The sequence below is a fragment of the Solanum tuberosum genome, unplaced genomic scaffold (genome assembly GCF_000226075.1).
Source record: "Solanum tuberosum cultivar DM 1-3 516 R44 unplaced genomic scaffold, SolTub_3.0 scf00114, whole genome shotgun sequence".
NCBI classification, from domain to species: Eukaryota; Viridiplantae; Streptophyta; class Magnoliopsida; order Solanales; family Solanaceae; genus Solanum; species Solanum tuberosum.
In genome coordinates, this window is record NW_006239038.1 from 317,411 (window position 1) to 336,965 (window position 19,555).

Consider the following 19,555-nt stretch of genomic DNA (forward strand, 5'->3'; position numbering starts at 1 on the left):
ACATGGATTTAGCATGCAACATAATATTTGAATATGAATTTATTTATTATTACTATTATATGTTAACATGAGAAACTCATGTACTTCAAATTTTGGATCAACATCTATCGAATGGCTAATGAATTTTATATTTCGCTCTTTTTGGTCCGGATAATGGTGTTTTTACACTTCTTTTAATTTAGTCCAACATTTAGCCATATAATATTTTGCTTAATATAACATATCGAACACTTATGACTGTAGATAGTTAGTCGATTTAGTGAATTGGTTCCATGTGTACTGTTTACATAATATTAATCGTGTAAATTGTAATCAACCGATAAACGTAACGAAATAGACACTACTCATGTTGCTTGGACTCTTCCAAAATGTCACTAATGCATGTCGAATTCTCTGAAAGTAGGATTCAAACCAATAGAGAGGGAAAGAAAAAATAATAGAGCAGTTTTTAAGTCAAAATGGACTCTAGCCAGTCTGATGTATATTCATAGGCAACAAATGTTACAGCACCAGCAGGTGCTGCTTTAACAATTGATGGGACAATGCCTTTATATAGTCCAGCCCAACCTTCCTCTAGCAATATCCGGCGGAGGCCATCGTACATATTTTTATAAGCACGAGCCTCGAGTCGAGCCCCGTATCTTGGATGCCTCTGTAGTCCTTCAATCTGAAAAGAGATATGGTAGTAGTCCATTAGCTGGTCTGAAATAACAGTTTCGTATGTGATTGGATATCAGAAGCTCACACAATATGCAATAATTATTTTTTATGATCGAGAAATTTGTCTGGAGCCAACCAACCCTATGGAAATCGGGAATTTGGGCCCACCCTCTACCCTTCTTCACTTAAATACTAGACTTAGTTCGAACTTGTGACTTGAGACACAAGGTCAATTGAACCCCGAGGTCCAATATGCAATAAGTTTGCATCTATTCATTTGTTTTCTTGATGCTTATAATGATGTGAAATAATAATAAAAAAAACAGTCTGGTACACTAAGTTCCCACTGTGCACGAGTGTGGGTCCGTCTATTATACGGAGCCTTACCTGCATTTCTGCAAGAGGTAGTTTCCACAGCTCAAACTCGTGACCTCCTGGTTACGTAGCAACAACTTTACCGGTTACGTAAAGGCTCCCCTTTAGTGATGAAAAGTGGTAATCTTGAAGAAATATTTGGTTTGAGAGAAGCATACACAATGGGAACAAGAAATAAGTAGCTAACACAAGAAACCACATTTACTCTCAAAATCCATGACGATAACAGGAGTGCTAATGGTTTCAGAATTCGATAGTTACAGACAAACAAACAGACTAATAGCCTCCGTTCTATGGTCAAGTCCCTAGATGTCTTATATCTCATTTAGTAATTTTTTCACCTGATGATTATACTGAGGCACGAGATAAATGAAGAAGGAAATCTACCTGGAACCTCTTTTTAACCACGTCAAGAGGATGACAGACAGCTTTAGCACATGTTCCAGAACCTAAACCACAGATGAACAGCTGAAAGCTTGAAATAAACTCATCACCTTGGCTTGAGTTAGAAGATCTAAGACGATTCCAGGCCTACAAAAAATTAGGCCAAATTGAGTAAGTCGAAATAACCGTGCAAACAACTGTTAGAATAAACTTTAACATCATGTAAACTTGCAACAACAACAAGAAACAACAGGGAGTAGCACGTGATCGAAGAACAAGAAACTACACGAATAATTAATTCTAATACTATCTACCCACCAAGGCTTCCCGCAGGGGATTGAGACAACCCTCAACTACCTTCTACCCTGATTCACGACCTCCATATCCTCATGTCTAAGGTCATGTCCTTGATAAGCTTAATTTGTGCCATGTCCTATAAAATCACCTTTCCTCAGAACTTCTTCGGGGCCTGCCTCTACCTCTCGTTGACCCCACCCATGGACTGAGGCGTAGTTGATTAATGGATGGATATTCCAGTCTCAGATGCAATAATGACTGCTACAGACTGAGTGGATTCCCTTCAAAACAAAAGCAAGTGGAAGAGAGGGATAACCAGTTTAAAATCTGGAAATTCTTGGGTAGACTATATCTTGCATGTTACTATAATGATTGGCAAGTTAAACAAGTAACCCTCTAAGAGAGTCCCATTCACACAGGTACTACATCATCCCAATGGCCCAAACAATCACAACCTCGTATCAAACATGCCAAGACCAAGACAAAAAGAGCATCGTAATGAATATAATTTGGAGGGACTAAAAGGCTTACCTTCATCCAGCGTTTGAATGTATCATAAGTTCCAAACTGCAAACCAGCATATGGAGCAATCTCAACTAGTGTTGGTGTCAATCCAGCATAGAGTCCTGGAACACCCCGAGCTCTGAATATGTCAACAAAAGCAGACCTCATGTTTCGATAAACCTGAACATTGGCATAACAATCAATCGCATGAAATCTTCATTAATAGGCATTTAGAAATAGTATATACGTTAAGATCTTACTATGTCCCTTAAAACATAGGTGTCAGTGCTTCATTTGGCCTTTGGTTCACAAAGAACTATTGACCGAATTTGCAAACCTTCTACAAGGCAATGCGGACATGACGAAAATAAGGAAAAAGGTATAATTCTTACCTTGAGTGACGCATTGGAAAGGTAACTCTTTTTGAGAAAATTGAAAAAAAAAAATACATTTTGCAGCTTTAAGTCGAATTGATACTTCTAACACTGTGTAACAGTGGTAATATATTTTACTCGGATGTTAACTTATAAAATTGATGAAATATGCTTTTACACTTATCAATGTTTGTTTACAAAGTACTTGCTGTATCCCCCTATCTTTTAAATAGTAATGTCTCTTGATATGTTATATTGCTTATCATGTTTCATCACGTTTATATAACCTCTTACTTGAGGAAGGGTGACTAAACTATCTCAACACCAAAGGACAAAGAGTAGACCCAGACACGACCTATCTACAAGTATAATTTGTCAACTTTTCCAACTTCTAAGAAGAAAAACAGACCATGATTAAACAAAAAGGCTTTGGTTAATCAACTTTCATGATCAAATTGCAAGATAAAAAGCAGCAGAAAATACAGGTTACATATGCGGGGGCACATCACAGAATCTCTTGGAACCTACAAAAGACGTGCCAACTACCTTTGGCTCCCCTTGGGAGGCTAAAATGGTTCTCAGGAGATCAAATGGATATGAACCAACTGTAGCTGCACATCCTGCTAATGCTCCACTGATATAAGAAAGATAAGGGCTCAAATTGATGTGATCTTCTGCATCATACAAAACAGTCAAACCATCAAATGCTAAGGCTTGCCAATGGTTTGCACAAAACGCTCGGTGAAGAGCGTTGTCTTAACATCGAAATAGCTACATCAGATTTGAGGAAGATCATTGATGAGATGTAACACCTAAAAATAATTATTTTTAACACCACAAAAGGTGCAGAAATTTGTAGATCTCAGGAGAAGGGAAATGCTTCAAATCACAATGAATAAAACACAGTCAGGGACATCAGACATGTTAAGCATAACTTTCAACATCTAGGCAGGGATGATCTTCAAAGCCGAGGGTCTATCGGAAACAGCCTCTCTACCCCACAAAGAAGGGGTAAGGTCTGCTTACATTCCTCCCAAGACCTCACATGTGGGATTTAACTGGGTATATTGCTGTTATTTCCAGGCAGGGATGAATAATATTGATGTAACAAGAAAATCAGTGTAGAAATCGTATAACAAAGTACAGAACCTTTACAAAGATATGTTTTCTACGATTGACACCTAGCCATCTTTGCTACCAAAGATCTCACCTGTGCATCAAAAGTTGATGAAAACAGTAGAAAGTGATCTCAGCCATAGAAACTATTTCCTATTTGTCTTCCTCTATATCAGGGACGAGTATTCTGACGAACCTGTCTTTGAAGAACCAGCAGCAAAAGTTTTCAATTGGTGCAACACTGTGAATTGTATGGCAGTATATGGCATAACCATCAACAAAGCTGGAACATTACCCCGCCAGAAGCCCTGTGGGAAGAATGGGTATGTGCAACCAAAATGAATTTACCAAAACTAGCATCAAGTTTGAAAGACATCAACAGCTAAAATAATTAACTACAAACTACTTCCTTCTTCCCTCCCCCCCCCCCCCCCCCCCCTCTTACTTGGAAGAACCCATGTTAGACTTTTACTGTTCCAAGGCCTACACTGGTTTCTATGAATGCTTCTAAAAATAAAATATCCCTCCCAGGCACAAATACCAATGCACTTTCTCTGTCCTACTTTCTAGGGCAGTAGAAGACCATTTTTCCGGCAGCAACCACCGGAATCTTAGCCTTTTCTTTCTAAGCCAACAATTATCACCCACTGTGATAATTGCTACACACTTTAGCCTAGGATGGAAGAGAATAGAATTTATTTTAATGCTGGGTTTAAGTCATTTGACATCACTAGATGGAACTCGAGCAAGTCTGAATGGTATGAATGGGTTGAAAGAAGTAGAAAGAAGATGACGAGGTCAGTTATGAGCAAGAAAGCTATGGAATGGATATGTTTCTGCCTGAGAGAGGCTTCAAAGGAGCACAAAAAGGAGACGAGAAGATGGAAACTAGCAGATAGAGAGGCAGAGGCCTTTTGTACTAAGAAGCAAAATGAATATGGGAAATTTATGAGCGTGATAACCTTAAATAGTGGTGGAAGGTCGGGCTTAATCATACCGGAACTTGCATTAAATGCAGGGTGGGTGGATATTGCATTAAAGATTGAGAGATTCATTAAATGTCATCAAAGAGAGAAGGAACATTCTTTCTCAAGGGTGACGGAGGAAGAATACTCTTATGCTGAGGCTGTCCAACAGAGTAAATGGGGGAGCAGTAATTTAAGAAGAGCCGAGATGAACACCAAGAAAGGAAGCATTCTGATTACTAAGCCAGTGAATATTAAGGAGGAAGATCTCCTCAAGAGATGTCTTATAGGATATTGCACTGCAGGAAAGAAGGAGAAACCAACTCTGGCGGATATCAGGAGCTGGTCCTCAACAAACTGGAAAAAGGTCTTTGGAGTCAACATATATGAATTGAACAGCGAAATGTTCCTTTTCGAATTCCCCAATAGATACATGGCGGAATTGATCATCCAAGGCCAATGGAGGTGGAAGAGTAGCATATTTCATCTAGATTGGTGGAGTCCAACAACAGGGTGCACTCCTAGCCCGTCAACTGTGCGTGAAACTTGGATTAGAGTAGTGGGGATTCCATTGCATTTGTGGTCTAGGAAGGTCTTCCAAGAAATTGGGGATCTGTGTGGAGGTTGGATTGAGACAGAAGAAGAAACTGAGCTAAAAAACCACCTGAAGTGGGCAAGGATTCTGGTGAAAAACAACGGGAGAAACCTTCCGAAAGAGGTCTCTGTTGCTTGTGATGGAATCACATATTTTTTTCCAATTTGGGCAGAAAGCAAACCCAGATTCGAAATAAGGCCGGAAAGTGGAGGCATAGTCGCCGGGGAAGATGAGGTCTTTTGCCCAGGGAATAGGTTTATCCAGAGGTCTGATGGCGTAAATATCTGTGACATAGTACCAAAATCCCATCCTTTTAGGGATTTTAGTACGTCAAAGCACGTGGGCTGTACTTCGACAGCTGGAAAGTCAATGGGGAATGGAGCACGTGAGAGGCATGTGAGTTTTTTAAATGAGAGGGCTGAACTGGGCCCATCAGGAAAGCCCAAGAAGAATAACAATTCTAAATGGCCCAATGGCCCTGATTTTGCAGCACATGTCATCTTTAATGATTTACAAGGGACAAAGATCGGCTACACAGAAACCCATAAATTGGCTGGTGACATAACAGCCTTGCACGTGTTCAATTCAGGCCAAGGAAAGCAGAACATGAACACAAAAGTCGTGACAGAGCTGCTGGAGGAAGAAATCAGGGGAGATTTGATGATAACGGGAGAGGAAGAACCTAACTCCACAGATAGGGGAGAGGATAGAGAAATTACAAAGTCAGGGGAGACTGGGCTAGCAATACAAAGCTCAAACACAGAAATAGTTAATTGGGAGGTGGAGGAACCTGTACCAATTATGGTGCAGCAACAACAAAGGGCTCAAGATGTAGACAAAGCGAATTCAACATGGGTACAACAGAACTTGATAAAACTGGGGAAAATCTTTGGGATCGATTTCCAAGGGCATGAAGAGGAGGCAACAGAGTTACTACTACAAATAGACAGTTGCAGACAAGTCAGGAGAATGGAGCAGGATACAGAAGTTAAGAAACTCAAGATCAAGGGTGCACAAGAACTTAAAAGTCTTGTAGCCTTTGATGTAAAATTTAAAAGTTCTGGAAGTAGGAATAAGGGGAGGAACACAATTTTCAATACATGATGAAGTTTAAGCTAATATCATGGAATGTTAGGGGATTAAACGACAGGGAGAAGAGAAGGGTTGTACATAGTTTGTTGTCTGGATGGAGAGCAGATATAGTGTGTCTCCAAGAAACAAAAATTGAAGGGGATATTTCAGAGATGGTAAAACAGATTTGGGGAGGCAGGTGGATTAGACATGCCTGTCTAAAAGCAAGTGGAACAAGAGGAGGTATCTTATTGATGTGGGATGCGAGGGCATGGATGGGGGAGGTCTTGGAAATTGGTTCTTACACCATTACTTGTAAATTTGAATCACAAACCCAGAATTTTAGCTGCCATATATCTGGAGTTGGGAGAGGAATAAAAGCTACTTCAAGTTTGAAAATTGGTGGCTGCAGTCAGAAGGTTTTGTGGATAGAGTTAGAGAGTGGTGGAGCTCCTTCAGTTACACAGGAAGACCTGATTATGTTTTGGCATGCAAACTTAAAGCACTGAAACTTAAGCTAAAGGAATGGAAACAAGAAGAGGGTGGAAATCTGGGCAGTCAAAGAAGGAGATTGTTAGAGCAGTTAGCAGAATTAGATACAGAAAGGGTAAATAGAACTCTCACTGTGGAGGAAACGACAAAAAAGGCTGCAATCTTACTTGAGTATGAAGAGCTAGTCAAGAAAGAGGAAGTTTCATGGAGACAGAAATCAAGAGTACTATGGTTGAAGGAGGGAGACAAGAACACCAAATTCTTCCACAAAATGGCAAATGCTCACAGGAGATATAACAATATAGATCAACTCATGATACAAGGAGAGGTTACTCAAGAGAAAAGCAGAATTGAAGGGGAGATAATAGCATATTATAAGAACCTGTATAGAGAAACACATCAATGGAGACTTTCTTATAATAATGTTGAATGCCCAATGTTGACTGAAGAGGAAAAAATGTCCCTGCAAGGCAGATTCGAGGAGAATGAAGTTCTAAATTGCCTAAAGCTATGTGCAGCCGATAAGGCTCCTGGTCCAGATGGGTACACAATGGGTTTCTTCATCAAGTGTTGGGATGTACTGAAGAAAGACATCATGGACACATTTCAAAACTTTTATGAGCAAGAAGTCTTCGAGAAGAGTTTCAACGCTACCTTCATTGCACTCATTCCAAAGAAAAAAGGAGCCAATGAGTTAAGGGACTACAGACCAATTAGCCTCATAGGGAGCATTTACAAAATACTCTCCAAAGTTCTCACAGAAAGGTTGAAAGTTGTGATAGACAAACTGGTGGACTCACAGCAAATGGCTTTTATAAAAGGGAGACAAATTATGGATGCAGTGTTGATTGCTAATGAAGCTGTAGATTCCAGGAATAAGCAGAAGAAACCTGGCATTCTATGCAAGCTGGACATAGAAAAAGCATATGATCATGTGAATTGGAAGTACCTTCTGAAGATTTTAGAGATGATGGGATTTGGACAAAAATGGTTGAACTGGATTAGCTTTTGCATTTCTACAGTTAGCTTCTCTGTTCTGATTAATGGGTCCCCTGCAGGGTTTTTTCAAACTCAAAGAGGACTCAGGCAGGGTGATCCATTGTCCCCTTTCTTGTTCTTAATTACTATGGAGGGGCTGAATAATATGCTCAAGACAGCAAATATGAGAGGATGGATAAAAGGTTTTGATGTGGCTAGAGAAAATACAGAAAGCTTGGAGGTGACACATCTTCAGTATGCAGATGATACATTGATTTTTTGTGGAGCTGAGGAAGACCAACTGAAATACTTAAGGGTGATCCTGGTGTTGTTTGAAGGGGTATCCGGGTTGCACATTAACTGGATTAAAAGTTCTATGTATACTATCAATGAGGTCAACAACATAGAATTGTTAGCTTCAATTCTAGGGGGTGAAGTAGGTACTCTACCTACAACATATTTGGGTATGCCATTGGGAGCAAAATCCAAGTCCTTAGAAATTTGGAATGGTGTGATAGAGAAGTGTGAGAAGAAGCTGGCCAGATGGAAAACTCAGTACTTGTCAAGAGGGGGTAGACTGACCCTCATTAACTCAGTCCTGGATGCTCTCCCAACTTACATGCTGTCTCTATTTCCCATCCCACCAGGGATCACTAAAAGACTAGACAGCATAAGAAGGAAGTTCTTGTGGCAAGGAAACAAAGAGAATAGAGGTTTTCATCTAGTAAAATGGAATGCAGTGACAACTGGAAAGAAGAATGGTGGTCTGGGAATAAAGAATATGGAGCTACATGGCAAAGCACTCTTAATGAAGTGGTTGTGCAAATACTCAAATGAAAACCAAACACTTTGGAGAAGAGTGATAGGTGCCAAATATGAGAATCAAGATAGTTGGATGACTAAGATTGTGACCACACCTTATGGGATCAGTTTATGGAGATCCATAAGAGCATTATGGGAGGAAGTTAAACCCAAATTCAAGATGAAAGTGGGGAATGGGAACAAAATCAAATTCTGGAAGGATGAATGGCATGAGAAAGGTAACCTGGAAACTCTTTTCCCTGATATTTACAATCTGGCAATGTTCCAACAAAGAACTATTGCAGAACTATGGACACCACAAGGGTGGAATTTCATCTTCAGGAGAGAACCAAATGACTGGGAAGTGATGAGGTTGGCAGAATTCCTCAAGTTGGTTGGACATTTTACTGGACTTCAGGCATATGAGGATATGCTTTGGTGGAAAGGCAACAATAGAGGAGAGTTCAAAGTGCATTCAGCTTACAGGCTGATGGATGAATCAAGCCAGCAGAGTCCCATCTGGCCTTGGAAACAAGTATGGAAGTGTAGAATCCCACACAAAGTCTCATGCTTTATTTGGCTGCTAGCTAAGGAAGCTGCCCTGACTCAGGATAATGTAATGAAAAGGGGGATAACCTTATGCTCTAGGTGTTTCCTATGTGGGGAAACCTTAGAAACTGTAAACCATCTATTTCTACACTGCAAATACACCCGGCAGCTTTGGAGGATTTTCTTGAGCCTTAAAGGCATATCCTGGACTATGCCTAGGAGAGTTACTGAGGCCTTGTACAGCTGGGAGGAGGCAGGTGCCCTTGCAAAAGACAGAACTAGATGGAGAATTATCCCTGCTTCAATATGGTGGGCAATCTGGAAAGAAAGGAATTCCAGATGTTTTGAAGGCATAGAAAATAGTGTGCAGGATGTTAAACTAAACTGCATTTTGTTGTTATGTTTTTGGTGTAATCAATTATACTCAAATGACACTGTCTCTATAGTTGATGTTCTAGACTCAATATAGAAATAGAGTAGGAGTGTCTAGAGTGCATCTGTATATAAGGTTTGAGTACAACCCATGTACTTTTGTGATATAATACATCGTTACCATTTTCAAAAAAAATAAGCAGATTACTTTTTCAAATGTTGCGTAGTCAGACTTGTCAGTGCTAGAATAAGTCGGGAAGAACAAAGCCACAAGCTTGACCTTAAAATTAACCAACAAATACTATCAACCATGTCTCCACAATTCCTATAACAAAACAAAAGTTGAGACCAGAAGAGAGCTGAAATGAACATCTCACATTTATGAGAACAAAGTTAGTTTCAACAAAAAGTCATATAGCACAGTGTTTATTCTATTAAGACTAAACTTTATAGGCAATGGAGAAAAAAATAGAATCAGCACGGACATATCTAACCATATGCAATGCAGGAAATATTTTGTTTCGAGCAGTTAGTTAATCAATAATTTACTGCACTCAGCAATCCATTTATGTGCAGAGCATAAGATGCTGCCTCAAATGCAAGCCTCGAGTATCTTTGCAAAATTTCCAAAATTCTCATGATAAAAATAACAAATACCTTTAAGCCTTCTTCCCTGACTATATCCTTAGTAGCTTGCAGCATCCCAGTGTACTTAGAAGTTCCATGCACAACTCTCCGAAGCGAGGCCCACTGATTAGTGGGTTCCAGTTGGACCTGAAACATTGGTAAATAAGAAAACATTTAGCTCTTGATGTACAATCAAGAAAGAGATGGAGGATAGAATAAAATAATGCACAGAGAGAGAGAATATTTTCCCAGCTTTGAAAACTTTTCTTTTGAGTCGAGGGTCTATGCTGAAACAACCTCCCTACCCAATAAAGGTAGGGGTAACGTCTGCGTACATCCTACCCTCCCTAGATCCCACTTGTGGGACTATACTGGGTATGCTGTTGTTGTAAAGAGAGAGATAGAGTGTATGTTTTGAGAAAGCACAAAAGAAAAAGAACTGACATTCTTCTTAAAGGCTCGAGATCATCATCTAAAGCCACCTTCAGTAACTAGGCTAACAACAAAATCCAGCATCATTACATTTAAATGAAAGAATGTATAAGTCTATCGTAATTAATATAATATAAAGAAGAACCAATTGAACATACCTACTAATTTTGCTTTTATTAATTTAATATAAAGAAGAACCAATGAACATAATTTTTACAAACTAACTGATGTCTTATATGGTTTTTATTTTAAAGTTTTGTTCCTCTCAAGTTTTTTAGATTATTTAGACACACTGAATTGTGTTGAGCATTTTCTAGCACCATGGATGCAAGAATGAACGAACCAGAATCGGGATGCTAAAGCTAAGAAAAGGTTAGGCTATCTCAGGCATACTTTTTAAAATAAGTAGATTACATAAGCTTGGCCAAACATGCTACTATACTACAATGTGGAAGTTCAACTACATGCCCGTGAACCACAGTTTTTGAGATTGACTAAGAAATACAAAAAGCTTCCTTAGTTGTGAAAATTGACGTTGTACTATACGCGTTTAATGTCACTTCATTAGACGCCCCAACGGCCAAGTTCATGAACCCAAACTGCAAAAGTTAAAGCAGCACTAAATATATACAGAATATACACCTGAAATCTGATCTTGATTACATCGAGAGGCGAGGTTACAGTCCTCGATATACCACCAGAAACTGCCCCCGCTGTGGCATCTATTAATGCCCTTTTAAGTTGCCCTGTCTCCTCCATCTCTACTATAGACTAAACAACCTGCAATCACATTACAAAGAAAAACACCACCCATGTTAAAAATCCTTAAACTAGCCCTAGTGAAATCGAAAAGCCACCATATCCAAAGTCAAGCTTACATATTGAGGTGCATTTTCTGTAATTATTTTTTAAAATATGTACGTACATAAATAATGAACGCACTACTAAACAACTAGATAAACACATTGGACTTAGCTAAAAGATATAAAAATCAACACCACAACATATCCACTGAAATTCCACAAGTGGAGTTTGGGAAAGGTAAAGTGTACGCAAACCTTACCCCTACCTAGTGGAGTAGAGAGGTTGTTTCCGAAAGACCTCGCTATATAAAATCAACTATTCCCTCTGTTTCAACTTGTTTGTCTTGTTTTTTTTAGTCCATTTGAAAAAGAATGTCACTTTCCCTTCTCTTTTTTTTTTGATGAACATGGTCTCCAACTCTCAACTAATTCCACGGGATACCTCCCACCTCCCACCAACAACAGGTAGCAGGTAACTCTGTCCTACTAAGCCTAAGACAAATAGAAAGAATCACCGAGTATTTTTCCGTCTCTGCTGGAATTTGGACCTGAGACATCATGACTCTCAACTACTTCATTTACAAGTAGTAGATGAGTCTTTAATTTTCTACCTGACATGTTTAAGACTAAAGAATATTTTGATGCATTTTATGCATCTTTAATTTAAGCTCACACGATTCAAAAGCTTACTTTCTTAAACTCCGTATCAAATCAAAATCAGACAAACAAACAAATTGAAACGAAAGGAGTACCTATTAACAATGCTTCAATCCCAAAATACTTGAGGTCCATTACTTATCTAATTACTACTTATAATCAGCTAATCCCAGTTATATGAATACAATTTGAGCTAACAATCAGCAATACCAAAGGCAAAAACACATTTTTTATTAAAATTTTAATAAAATGAAACATCAAAAGATAGAATTTAGTTAAATGGGTCGATAACTAACTGAAGAAAAAATGAATACCTGATACTAGAAAAATTGGTGAGGAAGAAAGGGCGAGCTTCCATTGATGAAAATTATCAGAGCTAAAAGAAGTTCAAAAAAATTATATCAATTATTTATGAAACCTCAAAATATGAGGAATATGGGAGAATAAAAGAGTTTTTTTTTTTTTTGCTGCTCAAAATATGAACAGAGGCAACAATAGAAAATTCTTGAAATAGGGAAAAGAGAGGAAAATAAAAATGGTAAGTAGCTTTTTTGGTTAATATGGAAAGAAAAAATATTAATTTTTTCTAGATTTGGGACTAATTAATGTATAATAACAAGATAAGTGGAAAAAATTGGCTAATTTTGCTCCTTTTTGGACCCTATATGTAGTGGGGAAAAAAACTTTCTTATTTATATTTTATTATTCGATAAGTAAAACAATATTATTTTTAAAGTATTTATATGTAATACAGTAAAATCAATTGAATTATTTGGATAATTTACTTATTTTTGTGGAAATTAAAAATATATAATATTTTATTGATTAAATTGAATTTAAAATTCTAAATTCGAAAAAGGTAAATAATTATATTAAGTGCATATTTTAAATTTATATGGAGTACTAATTATCCATTGGAGTAATTTTGTGATAGAGTATTTGAAAGAGTCAAAATATTACTAACAAGAATATAGTAGAATACTAGAATGGTTGAAATTCCTTCGATAGTTTAGCTTAAATGGAAAATATTATATTGGAATTGTCACCTCCAAGAATGGATCATGTAATATGTGAATTTAAAATTAATTAGAAGAAACAAAAAAAAGTTAAGATTTGTATACTTTTTATTTTTTAAATTTGAGGTGAACTAGTTTCACTACTCTTTAAGTCAAGGGTATATCGGAAAACCTCTTTATCTTTCAAGATAGAAGTAAAGATTATGTACACACTACATTCGTCAAATTTCACTTATAGAATTGCACTAAATCTATTATTGTTGTAGATTTGAGATGAAACAGTCTTAATACAAATGCTTTATCATATTCCTATGTTCAATCGAAAAAAGTCATGATTCGAGTGTCTAAATAAATTTGCCAACAAGTTTAAAAAACAATAAAATGACCTATTTGGTTGGAAACCAATCATTCAAATTAATTATCCCGAGATTAGTTATTCAAGGATAGTTAATTCATCCTCAATGTGAGATAAAAATAACACTACAATCTTAGAATAAGTTATTTCACGATATTATCTCAACCAAACATGAGATGGACTCATGCTACACGATTAATTATTCTTTATCTCTCGTACCAAACGATGCATGTATATATATATCCCCTAAGTTATTTCACAATATTATCTCAACCAAACATGAGATAGACTCATGCTCATGATTAATTATTCTTTATCTCTCATACCGAACGGTGCATGTATATATATATATATATCCTCTAATTGAAAGGGGTTTTAGGAGGGTTTATCTTCCCATGTTTACCCGCCGTTTAACCACTCAAAATTTCTGTTCATTTCACAATGCACACCAACTGTTTGATACAATTACTAAACCAGCTCTTATCTCCATTCACCATTCCATGCTCAATTATATACAGCAAAACCGCAAAGTTGAAGCTCTTAAGCTCTTCAAGAATCAGCTCCAAATGGGTATATCAGAAATTGATGAAGTTGTTGTAGCTTTAGCTCTAAAGGGTTGTCGAGAAGATGTAAATCTTGGAACTCAAGTTCATAGCTTGGCGATTAGGAGTGGGTTCATTGAGCATGTAACTGTTCCAAATTCATTGATGAGTATGTATAGTAAAACTGGAAAGTTTAATAATGCTAAGTGTGTGTTTGATGGGTTGAAGTTCCCAGATAGAGTTTCTTATAACACCCTGCTTTCGGGGTTCGAAAATGGTAAAGAGGCATTGGTTTTTGTTCATTGGATGCATTCCATTGGGGTTGTTTTCGATGCTGTAAGTTATACTACTGCTATTAGTCATTGTACGGATGAAGAGGAATTTCTTGTTGGTAGTCAGTTGCATTCTCTTGTGATGAGGTTTGGAGTTGATAACGATGTTTTCGTTGGAAATGCACTTGTTACTATGTATTCAAAGTGTGGTTATATAGTGGAAGGTGAAAGAGTGTTTCTTGAAATGTTGTGTAAGGATTTGGTTTCGTGGAATGCATTGCTCTCAGGGTATGCACAGGAAGGGGGATATTCAGGGGAAGCTGCCTCGGGGTTTAGGGAAATGATGAGGGAAGGGGTGAAACCTGATCATGTGTCGTTTACTAGTGCTGTATCTGCTTGTGGACAGGAGAAATGTTTGGAGCTTGCGAAGCAGATACATGGTTTGGTTATTAAAATGGCGTATGGTACTCATGTTTCGGTGTGTAATGTTTTGATATCATTGTATTATAAGTGTGATGTGACTGAAGATGCGAACAAGGTTTTCCAAAGTATGAATGAACGTAACGTTGTGTCTTGGACAACAATGCTTTCCATGAATGATGAAAAAGTTGTATCTATTTTCAATGGGATGCGGAGAGATGGGGTTTACCCCAATCACGTTACATTTGTTGGATTAATTCATTCTATAACTGTCAAGAATTCGTTGACAGACGGCCAAATGGTTCACGGATTTTGTTTAAAGACAAACTTCTTCTCTGAACTGAATGTTGCTAATAGCTTCGTTACCATGTATGCTAAGTTTGAATTAATGGAAGACATGTTAAAGGTTTTTGAAGAGCTCGACCAGAGAGATCTCATATCATGGAACGCTTTGATTTCTGGATATGCTCAAAATGGAATGTCTCGAGAAGCTTTACAAACATTCTTGTCAGCGTCAATGGAGTTACCACCAAATGAATACACGTTTGGCAGTGTCTTGAGCGCAATTGCCTCATCTGAGTGTATTTCATTAAAGCATGGCCAGCGATGCCATACTTGTTTGATAAAGCGGGGATTCAACAGTAATCCAATTGTTTCAGGTGCTCTCCTTGACATGTATGCAAAACGTGGGAGTATCTCTGAATCTCAAGGAGTTTTTGATGAGGTCTCAGACAGGAGTCAAGTTTCATGGACTGCGATTATTTCTGCTCATTCGAGACATGGTGATTATGAATCAGTAATGGCTTTGTTTGAGGAGATGAAGAAGAAAGGCGTGAGTCCTGACTCAATAACGTTTCTTTCTATACTAACAGCATGTGGTCGAAAAGGAATGGTTGATACGGGAATAGATATCTTCAATTCCATGGTTAGAGATTATTCCATCGAACCATCTTCAGAGCACTACGCGTGTATGGTAGACATGTTTGGTCGGGCAGGGAGGCTAAAGGAAGCTGAATTTTTCTTGGCTCAGATTCCCGGAGGACCTGGAATATCCGTGCTGCAAAGCTTACTTGGTGCTTGTAGGATTTACGGAAATGTTGATATGGCAACAAGAGTAGCCAATACATTGATCGCGTTAGAGCCAGAGCAGTCAGGCTCATATGTCTTGATGTCGAATTTGTTTGCAGAGAAGGGGCAGTGGGATAAGGTAGCGAACATCAGAAAAGGAATGCGAGACAAGGGAGTGAAGAAGGAGATAGGATTCAGCTGGGTAGATGTAGGTAGCATTGAGTATTCTTTGAATTTGCACGGATTTTCATCGGATGACAAGTCTCATCCGCGGACTGAGGAGATATATTGGATGGCGGAATGTATAGGTTCAGAGCTGAAACATTTGGAGCGCGACAAAGAAGAAAGTGAGTTCGTGACATTAGCCTGTATTATATGAGTTCCTTGAACCTATATTGCTCGGGCTCTTTAAATATGGCGACAGGTGCATGTCTGATCCTCCAAAAGTAGTGCATTTTTGGAGGATCGAACACGGGTGTGGCATCAATTTTGGAGAGTCCGAGCAACATAGCCTTCGACAAACTACATTCTTATTTTTTGTTGTCCAGAGAACACAACATCCAAACTCTGTAAATTACTTATTGAAAAAGAACTTGTGAAGTAACTGCTTTGTAATCAGTCTTAACATACTGAAGCTGATCTTTCTTACACCATAACAAGGCATTTCTCGAGCGTTGGCAGGTTTTGGAGTGCTTGTCGTAAGACATAACCAGATATATTGTATGTCGCGAGAGCATAATGTATTTTTTTAAAAAAAATCAATCTCGATGGTGGAAACATGAAAATGTTTTGGAGTGCAAGACATAACCAGATATGTTGTATGTTGCGAAAGCATAATGTATTTTTTTATAAAAAAAAATCGATCTCGATGGTGGAAACATAAAAATAAACGCCGCTGCCGGGGATCGAACCCGGGTCACCCGCGTGACAGGCGGGAATACTTACCACTATACTACAACGACTTGTTTGTTGATAAACTATTCATTTTCTTTTCTCAATAACATATTCAACAAACTTAGTGACCATTTAACCATGGATAATTTTCACTTTTTTTTGGAACCTTATTCGACTAAATTGTTTGGACATAGAATTGTTATAATTCTTCGGAATTCAAAAAACTATAAAAAGCAATTTTTACTTTCAAAAACAATTCAGTTCGTATTCATGTACAAACACAACTCCAGTCTCCAAATATATCATTATCAGCTCGAAAACACATATACTACTTTTTATTTCTCCAAATTTCATATTTTTTATGTCCGAATGTCCACGTAAAGAAAGTTAGTAACTTTACATATCTCTAACTTCAAATTCATTTCGATTTTTAACGACAATATCATACATATGAATGGATTTAAACCTATTAAAATCAATTGGGAGGGAAATAAGATGAATTGTGGATCTTTTGTGGTATTGAAGAAGTTGTGGATCATCATAATACCTCTCCCATCCAAGACTATAAAGCTTTCTTTCAAGATTTGCATAACATGTAATGACTTCATTACTAGGAACATGAACTAGAACTTTCCGATGACCGGTCGTGGAGCTGACGTGGCAGTCGCCGGGGTTTTCTAGCCGGACGACACCGTTTTTGAAAATCCAAACACCAGACATGATGTGGAGTTATGGAGGGATGGAGGGAGGGGAAGTTGAATATATGTGAAAGATGGTGTTGTTGAAGAAGAAGAATATAATGAGGGGTTTTATAGGGTTGATGCATGTGTAATATACACACATATATATATATATTAAATAAATAAAAAGTTACGTATAAAGCATTTCACGTGTTCATGTGATGTAGATAACCTACCTTAATGCAAATATTGTTGGTTGCTTCTACGGTTCAGATCTGACAAAGATAACTATTGTTGCTCCAAGATTCCCATTCATAAGTAATATATAATATAAATTGTGCTAAGAAGTTTTATTTTTATTTTTTGAAGAAAAAAAAGAGAAGGGCAAATAAAAGAAGGTTTTTTTTTCAAAAAAATAAAACTATTTGAGGTTCCAACTAATTCAGATTTATGCAACGATCTTTCTTTTTCTTTTCATCATGAATCTTATCCAACCCAATATTTCCACTAAATATGGGACATGAGACATCTCCATAAGTTCATCTTCTTGCTTCCCATGCATGCATTTAATCACAATATATATATTCCATATATGTAAAGATTCATTACTTTTTTTTGGTTATTTATTCGATATTCATATTAGATCTCAACTAATTCAAACTCACCTTACATAAGACTGAAAGGTGAGGAAGCAATCCTACCAAAAATGATTTTTGACAAGGCTTGGACGAGGAGAAGCGCTCTTTATCAAGATTTTTTTCATTCCCATAGGGTATCGCGCGCTTTCCCTTTTACGCCATGTAAGATCATTGGTCATGAGCGCTTTCAATCCCTTTTCTCGACTCTCGAGTATGAAAACAATTTTGGCAGAAATATTTTTCTTTTAAATAGACTTTATGCAGCATAAATCTAAATTAGTTGGAGTTCAATACGAATATCAAACACCATATAAATAACAAAAAAGTAAGGAATATTAAATCTTAGTAAGATTAAATGCATGGGAAGCAAGAAGATGAACTCATAGAGATGTCCATGTCCCATGCATGTTTGGTGGAAATATTGGATTGGATAAGATTCACGATATGAGAAAGAAAAAAAATTTAAATAAAAAGTAACCTAAAGAATTCAAAACTTGCCCATTCATTGAGAAAGTGGCATAGACTGAAAAGAACAAGAAAGAACATAAAAACTATATAATATACTTTGAACCAAAAAATAAAAAACTATATAATATAATCATCTTTCCCCCCCTCACATTGTACATGTGTTGAGAAGACACTTTTCCTTCTCAAGTTAGTGTATATTTTTGGCTATTAAAGATTTTGTTTGTTTGGAGTAAGGTTTATTCCCAAAGAAATTAAGTTCTGCAAAACATATAATTACATGTAATTCAATTTAGTAATAACCTAAAATAAATGGTAAGTAGTCTTTTAAATATTATTTGTGCTATTTTTGAAAAATTATTCTTATTAATATGAGGGACACGTGCAAGGAACAATATGATGTACACAGAACAATTTTTATACATATATTCGTTACTAATTAACGCAATTTGCACATATAAATAATGTATACTTAACTAGTATTAAAAAATGAGCACAAGTTAAATAGCGACATCAAAATCGGGCCTTAACCCCCATGAAAATTGTTGTTGTTGGGCTGTTCTTTATTTTCTGTAATGTGTTTATAAGGCCCAAAGGTATAGCGGGCATTAAAAGAAGCCCATCTCATCATTTGCACTTTTGCTCCAATATTGTTCACATTTGCAATTGTGCTCCTATTTGTGCTTAGTCCAAGACAAAATACTTTTTAGCATAATATAAGTTTATATTTTCTTTATTATAATATTCTACAATTTATGATCCACGTCCTTAAAAAGTTTATGTTTAGCTAGATATAAGTTTGATGTTGAAAGTAAAAATTAAAAATAAACCTATTTGAAGAGCAAATCATGTAATTGAAAGTTTGATTGGTCGATTTGGTGAGCTAAAGATGTCTAAGACCTAAAAATTTCATATCATCTTAGCTTTATTTAATTGCACGATTTTTTCTTCAAATGGATTGGTCTTTACTTTTTGCACAAATACATGATATGAGCCAAACTATCGAGTCCTACCAAAGTCGTAACGACCTGCAGTCTCGAGCTTTGGTGCAGTGATAAAAGTGTGACACGTGATCTACAGATCAGACTCATATCACATATTTGAATCCAACTAAAGAAAAACAAACTGATAGTGATGGTGATTGGGGGTTGGG

General features: G+C 37.1%; 3 protein-coding genes and 1 non-coding gene across 4 annotated transcripts; 1 reads left to right on the forward strand and 3 right to left on the reverse strand.

Annotated features, from left to right (window-relative positions):
- Positions 1–349: 349 nt before the first annotated feature.
- Positions 350–12,531, reverse strand: LOC102602729 (mitochondrial thiamine pyrophosphate carrier-like). Its single transcript, XM_006349746.2, has 8 exons — positions 12,367–12,531; positions 11,235–11,372; positions 10,191–10,307; positions 3,907–4,018; positions 3,141–3,268; positions 2,248–2,400; positions 1,423–1,566; positions 350–667 (listed from the first exon to the last, which is right to left on the reverse strand). The coding sequence occupies exons 2-8, from the start codon at positions 11,349–11,351 to the stop codon at positions 449–451; spliced, it is 990 nt and encodes a 329-aa protein (XP_006349808.1). The 5' UTR covers positions 11,352–11,372; positions 12,367–12,531; the 3' UTR covers positions 350–448.
- A 1,177-nt stretch (positions 12,532–13,708) lies between these two features.
- Positions 13,709–16,382, forward strand: LOC102595120 (pentatricopeptide repeat-containing protein At4g32430, mitochondrial). The gene has a single exon (XM_006349886.2). The coding sequence runs from the start codon at positions 13,819–13,821 to the stop codon at positions 16,102–16,104; it is 2,286 nt and encodes a 761-aa protein (XP_006349948.1). The 5' UTR covers positions 13,709–13,818; the 3' UTR covers positions 16,105–16,382.
- A 233-nt stretch (positions 16,383–16,615) lies between these two features.
- Positions 16,616–16,687, reverse strand: TRNAD-GUC (transfer RNA aspartic acid (anticodon GUC)). The gene has a single exon. It is a non-coding gene; the product is annotated as a tRNA-Asp (tRNA).
- Positions 16,688–16,923: 236 nt separating this feature from the next.
- Positions 16,924–17,386, reverse strand: LOC102603066 (flowering-promoting factor 1-like protein 3). The gene has a single exon (XM_006349747.2). The coding sequence runs from the start codon at positions 17,337–17,339 to the stop codon at positions 17,016–17,018; it is 324 nt and encodes a 107-aa protein (XP_006349809.1). The 5' UTR covers positions 17,340–17,386; the 3' UTR covers positions 16,924–17,015.
- Positions 17,387–19,555: the final 2,169 nt, after the last annotated feature.